Source organism: Engraulis encrasicolus, chromosome 17 (genome assembly GCF_034702125.1).
Source record: "Engraulis encrasicolus isolate BLACKSEA-1 chromosome 17, IST_EnEncr_1.0, whole genome shotgun sequence".
Taxonomy (NCBI): domain Eukaryota; kingdom Metazoa; phylum Chordata; class Actinopteri; order Clupeiformes; family Engraulidae; genus Engraulis; species Engraulis encrasicolus.
In genome coordinates this window covers 10736889-10749073 of record NC_085873.1, presented here as the reverse complement: position 1 = coordinate 10749073, position 12185 = coordinate 10736889, and the positions used below count along the sequence as shown (strand labels likewise).

Genomic DNA, 12185 nt, shown 5'->3' with positions numbered 1-12185 from the left:
ATTTACTCGTGCCCAAAGTTGCGTTCTTTATCTTAGATTCTAAGATAATATAGGATTCAATATTATAGGATTTCAAAGGGTAGTTGTACAAACCTTCTAAGACTTAGGATTTCAAAGGAAAAGTGCACATAACTTCTATCATTTCAAATGCGTCCTCAATGATTACAGGAGCCTTCCTCTCTGGATCACCGCATCACTCCAGATCTTTACTGTGTAGCCGCTTACTGCAGATGGGCCTCATTAACAAGCCTCTTCACTCTCTGCATTGTAATGGCAATGTTGTCATGATGGAGTTGAGCGGTTTCAGCAGAGAGTTTTACGTAACCGATCAAGACTTGGTCATTACCATCTTGGTGACAATGGGGTCATAACAGAGGCTCTGCGCTAATGGGTTAAACAAACAAGAGAAGAAAAAAAAACACCAACACCTAGCCGTAAAAAAGGGAAAGCACCCAAAGCGCACCCTTCCTCCCTTGTGTCTTCACACCTCCCGCCCTTGGTGGTGTTCCCCTCTCACATGGTTGTCCCTGGAGACGATGATCCGCGTGGGAGCAGCAGACCTTTCGCCTCATGACAGACTGAAAGAGAGGGAGAGAGAAGGAGGTAGAGGGAGGAAGAGGTATGGAAAAACAGGGAGAGATTGGTAGGAGGGAGAATGAGACACATTGCAAGAGATCTTCACTTAGAGAGACACGGGCACACAGACACGGGCTCACATAAACACACACACGGACACACACACAGACACACACACGGACACACAGACATACACAGACATACACACCGACTCAGACAGACGGCGCTGCAGGCTAAGAGGCTTGCCGAGTGTATAGTGTAGAGTTGCTTGTTGGGCGTCTCATTTACTAGGCTCCATTGTAGGGGCTAATCCTGTGCTAAGCCACTGCTCAGGCCACTCTAATGGAGTGGAGATAAGGACCCGCAGGAAACCCAGAGCAGCACAGGGCCGCCGAGAGGCCAAACGCCTGGGAAAGCCATGCTGCTTAGCTTAGACTAGTGTTTCTCAACGGTGGCTCCACAGCCCCCCAGGGGGCGTTGGAGAGCCCTAGGGGTGGGGATGTTAGAAAGTTACCTTTGAGAGATGGTGGTGCTTACGAGCTATTGGATGGTATGAGTCCAATTTTTAGTTTTTAATGTTGGGGGGGGGGCGTTGACATGCTTATTATGAGGTCTACGGAGCGTTGAGAGGCTTATGCTTATGATGAGGTCCAGGGTGTGTTCAGTCAGAAAAAAGGTTGAGAACCACCAGTCTAGACTTTTATGGATGGATTATCAGGTGTTGGAAGCATATTGTCACCCAGCATGGTTTTATTTCAGCATCTGAAACCTGCTCGAAAACGCAGAGTAGCATGTGCCGTGGCGAGGTCAAGTGCAGGGGGAAAGCGATGCTGTTTATTATATAGACAAGCAGGTTTCCCAATGCTGGATTATCAGAGCTTTGTTATTGCATATTGCTTATAGGTTCTGCGTTATACTGCTTATGCAGACATTTACACAGAGCTGAAAAGCCAGAGCTGCAGAGTTCGTGGAGAGGGCAAGCTCAGGAAAAGCGATGCTGCTTAGTTGAGTCATTTAGCCAAATGTATATTTTGTGTCAATGCAAAAGCTTTTGAATGGGTGGGCGTCTTTGCACTAAATCTTGTGTACTCTATGGAGTGAACAAATAGCGTTTTACACTAACCCAATATTTTGGGGGATAGATCTTCAGGGAGAGATCTCAGCCAGTCGTCTGGAGAGCAATTTTGCTTTTGACATGAGAAGGTGTGATTTACAATAAACAAACAAGTCAGACAAGACTTGGGGACCACAGAGGAGGCACATTAGAAACATACAGTTTAGACTCAACAAGGTGACATGTAAACATGGATGTAGCCTAGTTTGCTTATAGTCATTCCCCCACAGCCAGATAAACATTGTTAGTGCACACCACCATCATCCAACAATAATACTTCCTCTATTGGATAGACATTGTTCATGCCGACTACAGGTAAATATTAAGAATGAATGAACATCATACTGTACATGTGCTGCTACATTAAGGTGCAAAAATACCCTGCACACACCCCCCCCCCCCCACACACACACACACACACGAAATACTACGTAAAATTACATTAAAACCTACACACACACACACACACACACACACACACACACACACACACACACACACACACACACACACACACACACACACACACACACACACACACACACACACACACACACACACACACACACACACACACACACACACACACACACACACACACACAAATTGATGGTGTTAATGTGCCCATTCAAGTGGCGAGCCTGTAGTAGTAGAGTATTAGCCCCTTTGCTAGCATGTTTGCCTGCATGGCGTTAATGAGCCAGTTTAACTGCAGAGCCTGTTGCGTGTCCCCTTTGTTTGGCGCTTGCATGTTTCCTCCATCTTGATTTACCACCTGACCTGCCCTTCTCCAGTTGTGCACAGCGTGTAAAATATGAGCCACGCGTTAGCGGTCGCCGTCGAGCTCGTTACGTGTGTGGGAATGTAAGGTTAAGTAGGCTAATAGGGAGTTTTGTTGCCACCGTTAATAGACGTGTTAATACTTAATTGCATGACTTGAGTAATGAGATGGGAGGAAACGGTGGAAAATGCGTCTTTTTTTCTTTCTTTTTTTTACTGGGCTGAGCTGTAGTGAGGTTTGGACTCATTTGTGTGCTGTTGGGGAAATTGCACACTCACCGCACGGCGATGCAAAGCACGCAAGGATGCAGGACCTTAGATAGGGAGGACAAACGGGGTCAGTTGTCCTGGTCTAAGGAGGGGGCGGTGGTTACGACCCTAGAATTGGGTCCCCATTACATGTATTGAGAGGGGGGGGGGGCCCTTTCAGATGATTTTGTCCCAGGCCCGGTCAAAGCTGTCAGCGGCTCTGGGCGGAGTAGAACACAATAAGATGTTGGATTAATTAAAAACAGCTGTGTTCATTTTGTAGCCAGTTCTCAGGACGCGCTTCTTCCTCCAAATGCAAGCAAGCAAAGTGAAGCAAGCAAACCGAAGTGAGCGAGTTGGATTCTGGCTGCCTCAAATGTTGGGGAAAAATGGGACTGGTTTCCAGGCAGCCTCATCAGAGGTATGGCTCAGTGATTCCCAACCAGGGGTGCCTGAACCCCTACGGGTATGCAAACACACTGTAGGGGGTACATGGGTTTTTATTTATTTTTATTTTTTTTAACTTTTGTGGAGTAGCCGTGGTGTAATGGTTTGGGAGTTGGACTGTAGATCACAAGGTTGCAAGTTCACTTCCCGCCCTTACCAAGAACTTTCTCCCCCCATGACTGAAGAGCCCTTGAGCAAGGCACCTATTCCCACACTGCTACAGGGACTGTAACCAATACCCTGTGATATCTATAAATCACTTTTTATGAAAGTAAATGTAATGTAATAATGCAATAACGTGGAGTGTGGTGACATTTGGTTAGAGGAAAAGAGATACAGAGCACGAGGGAGTACTCATTGTCTGACTAATAGGCTTTTGGGGCTACGAAAAAGGCTGGGGAACACTGGCATCGCTGATGGTTTAAGTTTTGTTTTTTAAAATGCATTTATTTTAATTTTTTATATAGCGGCTCTTCTTCCCCCCCATCTTTCTTTAATAAGGCAAACTACAAGCATGTGTGTTGACATGTCCACTTGGCTTTTATCAAACTGACACACAAGTTTTTTTTATTTGCCTGTATTTTTTCCATATCGTCTGTGGTGAAGCATTTCAAAGACCGACTTCTTCTATTTTTTTTTTCTCCCGGTTCCTTTTATTGGTACCAGTTATTCTCTCTCTCTCTCTCTCTCTCTCTCTCTCTCTCTCTCTCTCTCTCTCTCTCTCTCTCTCTCTCTTTCTTTTTTTCTGGTGTTTGTTCTCCTCTCTTCTGTTTTCTCTCTCAAATTAGACTCTCGCATGTTAATGGCCTGAGCTGCTTGGCCGTTGCAAATAGAGAACATAGTGCGAGCACTTTTTTTCCCTCTTCTCTTCTCCTCTTAATTTTTTCCCTTAAGTTTTTCCCCCTCGTTTCTCTTCTATTTAACAGTGCACTTTTCTTGCTCCCCAAAGTTTCGGCCCTGGTGTCGGTTTATATTTTCGCTGCTTACCCACCATTTTACAAGCCCCATGTCTGGAGTGCGGTGGGCCTTCTCACAGAATGATTAGATGGGGGAGGTTAGAGGGAGGGGGGATGCGAGTGAAAGAGGTTTCATAAATGGGTCAATTGAAATCGGAGCTTTTTACCATGACTCACGACTGGACTGGAAACCATATTATTTGAGGGCATTTTTTTTCTTCCTCTTTTCTTTACTTTCTCCCTCTGCTTCTCCGCTTCTCTATTTCGCTCTCTCTCTCTCCCCCGCTCTCTCTCTCTCTCTCCCCCATCCCTCCATCCCTTTCTCTGTTTCTTTCTCTGTTTCTTTCTCTCTCTCTCTCTCTCTCTCTCTCTCTCTCTCTCTCTCTCTCTCTCTCTCTCTCTCTCTCTCTCTCTCTCTCTCTCTCTCTCTCTCCCTCTCCATCCCTTCATCCTACTCTTTTTTTTTCCTGCAGAAAGTGCTGTAGGTCTGAGTGATAACCTTCGTAACAATTTCCATAGAGACTCGGGGACTGTATTTGTGTAAGTCATTGAGTACGATTGATCGGGTTGGTGAGTAATCACTACCAGCTCCCATATCCAATCCCTCATAACGTGTACACACACACACACACACACACACACACACACACACACACACACACACACACACACACACACACACACACACACACACACACACACACACACACACACACACACACTAACCCCCATGCCCAGTCCATCATCACACACACATACACACATACACACATTCACACACACACACACACACACACACACACACACACACACACACACACGCCCAGGTCTGTCTTGCCGCCACGCACACACACACACACACACACACACACACACACACACACACACACACACACACACACACACACATTGCCTTTTCAAGTGCTGTTTGGAAACTGTAGCGGTTGCAAAATGCATGGACAGATTTTATAGGACTTAGTTACAGTGATGAGCTGCCAATGCCATATTGGCGTAACTATTTCTACAGCGTATTGATAAGGAATGATGATGATGAACCTTGTTTTACTGAAAGTACTGCATCAGTGTCGTGCTACAGGGGAATAATGGACACCTTGTATGTCTTTGTGTATCTTCGAGTGTCAAGACAAAAGCGCTATACAAAACGTATTATTTATTATTACCTTGTCAGCCAATCAGAACACAATATTTACGCTGACTGGGTGATGATAAGCAGCGTGCGTGCATGCGTGCGCTTGTGTCTCAGAGAAAGAGATAGAAAGAGAAAACGACTTCACCGTTCTAACAGCACTCCTTATAAAAAGCTGAACAAAGAGGGAAAAAAACACAACAAAGACACACCCGCTGACCTCAGCCATGTCCCTCCACCCCTCACATCCTTGTAAAAGTAGTTTTCTCATGACACACACACACACACACACACACACACACACACACACACACACACACACACACACACACACACACACACACACACACACACACACACACTACCCCCCATGCCCAGTCCATCATCACACACACACACACACACACACACACACACACACACACACACACACACATTGACTTTTCAAGTGCTGTTTGGAAACTGTAGTGGTTGCAAATGCATGGCCAGATTTTGCAAGAGTTAGTTACAGTGATGAGCTGCCAATGCCATATTGGCGTAACTATTTCTACAGCGTATTGATAAGGAATGATGATGAAGAACCTTGTTTTACTTTGTTTTACTGAAAGTACTGGATAGGTGTCGCGGTACAGGGGAATAATGTACACCTTGTATGTGTTTGTGTATCTTCGAGTGTAAAAGAGAAAAGCGCTATACAAAACGTATTATTTATTATGACCTTTTCAGCCAATCGGAACACAATATTTACGCTGACTGGGTGATGATCAGCAGCGTGCGTGCATGCGTGCGCTTGTGTCTCAGAGAAAGAGATCGAAAGAGAAAACGACTTCACCGTTCTAACAGCACTCCTTATAAAAATCTGAACAAAGAGGGAAAAAAACACAACAAACACACACCGCTGACCTCAGCCATGTCCCTCCACCCCTCACATCCTTGTAAAAGTAGTTTTCTCATGACACACACACACACACACACACACACACACACACACACACACACACACACACACACACACACACACACACACACACACACACACACACACACACACGTCATTTTCTCATGTCGAGATCCTTAACACTAAAGCACCCCCCCTCAAAATATTTTCTGTTAATGGTCTATAATGGGTAAAGGAATTAAGTGAAAAAACACTTTCAAGATGTCCAAATGCCAGCATGACTGCGGGTGTATCAACACTGATTTTGACACATTTGTATTCCTAGATTAAGAAGATTGAATTGTCTATGGGTATGCTTTGTCTCTTTTGCTCTCTCTCTCAGAATCCAAAAACAAGTAACTTTTCTCTCTCTCTCTCTCTCTCTCTCTCTCTCTCTCTCTCTCTCTCTCTCTCTCTCTCTCTCTCTCTCTCTCTCTCTCTCTCTCTCTCTCTCTCTCTTACTGATGTCACCCTTGTTCTATCTTTGTGTGTGTGTTTGTATGCGTGCAGGTTTGAGGAGATTGCCAAGAAGAGTAAGGTGGAGTACCACGCCGGCGGCTCGACTCAGAACTCCGTCAAAATCGCCCAGGTCTGTCTTGCTGGCACACACACACACACACACACACACACACACACACACACACACACACACACACACACACACACACACACACACACACCAGTGCTTCATGGTTGTCTGTCTTGCAACATCAGCTTGTCATGCACTCTGCTTTCAGTGTTTCTATGCCCCAAACACAAAGCTAACAGATCATCCACTTTGCTCGTGTCATGTACTGTCTGGGATTATGAGTGCACCAAATATGTTCCAACATGGTACACACACACACACACACACACACACACACACACACACACACACACACACACACACACACACACACACACACACACACACACACACACACACACACACACACACACACACACACATACTCAAACTCAAACTCACGCACACACTGCATAATGACATACACATCATTTGAGAGATGAGTGACATCGGCCCCCCTGTCATCCAAGCCGAAAAAAGCCCCACAGACGACGGCGGATGTGCCTGCCTGGTCTCTGCTGCTGTGTTGTACGTTTTAGCCCAATTTCCTGTAACATATCAAACATCAATTAGGAGGAATTATGTGTTGAGGCAATTAATATGTCACAACAAATTATAGTCGACGAGCAATGATCCCTTCTCTTTTCTCTCTCTCTCTCTCTCTCTCTCTCTCTCTCTCTCTCTCTCTCTCTCTCTCTCTCTCTCTCTCTCTCTCTCTCTCTCTCTCTCTCTCTCTCTCTCTCTCTCTGTCCCGCTGGCTGTTCTACTCATTTGCTTTTCAAAAGAGGTTTTTCTCTCTCAGTCTGGGGAGGGCTCCAATTCCATCATGGCTGTCAGGGGCTGTGCAGAGGAAAATAAACAAACAAATAAATTAATGAATAAACATGCAATAAATAAATAAAGTGAACAGAATGTAAACTGCTCTGTGCTACCAATGTAATTACGGTACGAAGGAGAGAATAGGTGATAAGGGAGTGGGCCCATGTGCGCGCGCGCATGTTTTATGTGAGTGTGCATATGATGTGTAACACACACACACACACACGCACACACACCTATACTCTCACAGAGATGGGTAAATAAACACAGTTGCCATGTGCAAGAAAAAAACAACCTCATTCTCCTGGTCCCATCATAGTTATTTTTCTTGTCAGTGCCGCGTTTATAAGAGCATTTATTGTGTGCGTGCGTGCGTGCGTGCGTGCGTGTGTGTGTGTGTGTGTTTAAAGCGGTCACGTCTCGAGGCTTGCCAGCGTCTCAGCAGTGCAGGGCGGAGACGGAGAGACAGTAAACATCCTTTTCAAAGAGACAAGCCTGATACACACACACACACACACACACCACACAACCAAACATTGGCACACATGCACACTTATACACACAGACACAAACACTGACACTCACAAGCACCTCAGTGCAAACAGTCTTCAATTATGAAGATCACAAGCATTAACATAAAACTCCCACACCTGAAAGCAGAGAATGGGGGCCTCTCTTGTGGGACGGGTACTGACACATTGACTGCCAGTTTTATTTCATTCATTCAGCAGCAACAACTGCACAATACACAGTACAAGGACGCGTGCACGCGCGCACGCACGCACGCACACGTGCGCGCGCGCGCGCACACACACACACACACATGCACACACACTAAAAAACTCCAGCGCAGGCATGCATGCACACCCGCGCGCACACGCACACGCGCTCACACACACACACACACTCATACAATGAATATTTCACGATACACAGTTCAAACACACACACACACACACACACGCGCACATCAGCAGCGCTGTGTCGGTGCCTCCCACATCATTCTCAAATGTCAGCCCTTATTTACACATTGTCGGTGTCAAGCTGAAGCCTGCTAAAGCATCGCCGCTTTTTTCCCCCTCTGCCCACGTACAGTGCATACGCATACACGCAGATGTGAACACACAACACGCACACTAGTTTGACTTCATTACAATCTGTTACAACAGCCGGCTGGAATTGACACCGTTGATCTAAAGCCAGGGGCTTAGCAAGCGAGTGAGTGGGAAAAATAGAAAAAAGCGCAAGACCTCAGGGTTCAATCCACTTTGGAAGTGTTGGAAGATTTGTCGATTTTTATATTCGTAAAGGTTGCCAAGTTCTAGCACCCCTGTCAGCCTACTACTGCCTGTCAACCCTCCCCCCTCCACCCCCAATCTCAATCTCCTAGTGTTTAGCTCCGTGTTTAGCTGTTGGTTTATTGGCAACCTGCTACTGAGGAGTGTCAGCAGGTCTGCTTGCTGGATCAAGCTGCTCATCTGTGGAATGAGTACTCTGATGGAGGTTTAATGTTGGGGGCAACATAGAGGGGAGAACAATGCAGAAAAATAGGCTAAATCTAAATTTGTTAAAGAAGAGATGTCTTGGGGAATCTACAATCAAAATGTGGAGCCCTGCTCCTATCCAAAAGTCAACCGTGCAAAGCCGTTCAAAAACCAAAAGGCCACGAAAGCCGGTTGAAACGGCTAAACAAAGTCGCAGGCAAGTAGGCGAAATCGAACAACAGGCGTCGGTTTGCAGACAATCAAAAGGGAAGTAGGAAGATGCAAGCAGGTGGAGAATGTGGAGCCATCGCCCGCAGACCACCTCAGACCACCTCAGACCACAGGTGGAATCAAAGATCACTGCTATCCTGTTGAGGGCACATGTAACAAACAGAAGTTAGGGGTTACCAAAACACATAAAAATGACTGACAAACACATAAAACATTGACTGACACACACACACACACACACACACACACACACACACACGCGCGCGCGCGCGCGCGCTCGCACACACACACACACACACACACACACACACACACACACACACACACACACACACACACACACACACACACACACACACACCCCAACACCCCCCCCCCCTCACACACACACACACCCACACACACGCTCGCACACACACACACGCATACACACGCTCGCACACACACACGCTCGCACACACATGCACGCTCGCACACACACACACACACGCTCGCGCACACACACACACACACATACACATACACACTCGTATGCACCAAACTTTTACAGTGAAGCGTACACTTTTTCTGCACATATGCACATATACATACATGCACAGAGGCACACATGCGTTCACAGCATTTAATGTTCTTACAGAGTTGAAATTCTTATTGTGAACACACCCAGGCACACTAATCATACAGTAGCCTACACGCAAGTGCCTTGCTGAAAGAGCTGACATTTAGACCTCTTGATAATTGGTTTGCCGCACAGATTGAATACGATTTTGTCAAAAGAAGCAGCTCATAAAAGCAGCGGTACATGTAGTAATGAGTATTCGGTGTGTCTAGACGTAACTGGCGAGAGCGTTATGTATTCATGCTGGATAGAGCAGGAGTTTTCCAAGTGGGGGCCGGGGGACCCCTGGGGGCCATAAGGGGATGTTAGGGGTCTGTGGCAAGTATAAGTATAGCAAAGCAACATGAATAATTGGTAGGGCTGTAACGATACGCTCAACTCACGATTCAATTCGTATCGTGATTTTAGACCTACGGTTCGATCCCCCCCTCGATTTCTGAAATGTATATCCACTGAAGTTTGGAAACACTATCACATCAAATCATAAGGTTGTTTTCTAGACTAATGGGTAATGCAAATTTGAAAGGGCGTATCACGATACTGCCTCCTTGTATCACGATACAGTATCATGACTCTGTGTATCACGATTTCTCGGTTCGATACAATATCGCTACAGCCGTAATAATTGGATGATTAATGTACACCAAAGTAACCAAAAACAAGTTGAAAAACTGCATAATGAGTTCCAATGGGGCACTGACACACAGACATGAATTATGTTTGTGAAAGGGGCACAGAAAAATGTAGTCCGGTGCAACCCTTGTCAAGGAGGCCTTGGCTGCAATGTACAGACATGGGGGGCCTTGTCATGGTTACGTTTGGGAACTGCTGGTATAGAGTGCCCTCAACATGCTGATCACCTTGACCTGGTCTTTCTGTGTGTACAGCTCAGAACTCTAACATTTGTATAGCAGAGTATCCGTAGACCCAGTTGCTATAGAAAATTGGCAATAACACCCGAGCAACGAAGACATCTGACTTCTAACATGTCAATCTTGACAGCTTTATCATTTTGAAGCACTTGGTAAAAAACGATGCAAAACAACACTTTTTTTGGTCTGGATCCAACAGAATTCAGCGATGAGAGGCAGAGAAATTCCGATATCTATATCTTGTTCTCGTTTTCTCTCTCTATATATATATATGATGTTGGTGGAGGGGTAGGGGGTAAGGAGGGGCAGGTAGGGTGTAGTGTGCAGACTTCAAAGGCAGCACCGTGTAAATGAAATCTGACATGGCACGGCAAGGCCAGGTGCTGCTTGGAAGTGGAGAGAGAGAGAGAAGGAGAGATACAGAAATGGAGAGAGAGAGAGAGATGGAGATGTATAGACAGGAGAGAGACATGCAGAGAAAGTGATGGGGAGAGAAGGGATTGAAGAACAGAGGGAGAGATACAGAGATATGAAGGAGAGGAAGAGTGAGACGCAGAATGGGGGTGAATGTTGAGCCAAGGCCAACACACACACACACACACACACACACACACACACACACACACACACACACACACACACACACACACACACACACACACACACACACACACACACACACACACACACACACACAAACCCACACCTGATATTGTATTTGAGTCAATCGGGGGGTAAGGCCATAATCTTTATGATGTTGTGCCTTTGGAGCGATTTACTTTAAGTTCGGGAGTGTTTGACATGGATGAGTTGATGCCAGTGGCTGATTAGGACACATGACAATAACAAACAGCATTGACTGTAGACTGTAGACACATGCCGTCGCATCAATGGAACACTGTAATAGTCACTGAAAAAACTTTACTACCTTAGTCCTACACCACAATAATGGTGCACATGGCCTTCAGTAAAACATTACAACTTGGTCATTGCCATTCTGGTAACAGCTAGTTTGTAACAGTGGCAGCGTCTTACTGCAAACTTCCAAACACACACCTTCTATATTCTTTCTATATTCTTTCAGCCGTGCAAAAAAGAGCGTCCTTGTGCATTTCACACTTACTTATCTCTCCAGGTCATGTCTGTACACACACACACACACACACACACACACACACACACACACACACACACACACACACACACACACACACACACACACACACACACACACACACACACACACACACACACACACACACACAGAGAGCTCGCCTTTTGCATGTCGTGACATTTACTCACGCGCGTCTCTACTTAAGCCGACATAATCTCCCATTGCAAACCTGCAGAAGCAAAAGGTGTGCGTGCGTGCTTTTATTCCTAAAT

At 45.8% G+C, this 12185-nt stretch overlaps 1 protein-coding gene across 3 annotated transcripts in view; it reads left to right on the top strand.

Annotated features, from left to right (window-relative positions):
• Window positions 1-12185, top strand: part of LOC134467804 (adenosine kinase-like) — a 303549-nt gene that overhangs the window by 40186 nt on the left and 251178 nt on the right. For all 3 annotated transcript variants that reach the window (XM_063221739.1, XM_063221741.1, XM_063221740.1), the window contains one exon: window positions 6717-6795. In XM_063221739.1, the coding sequence (XP_063077809.1) occupies window positions 6717-6795 (79 nt within the window). The remainder of the gene's footprint in view (window positions 1-6716; window positions 6796-12185) is intronic.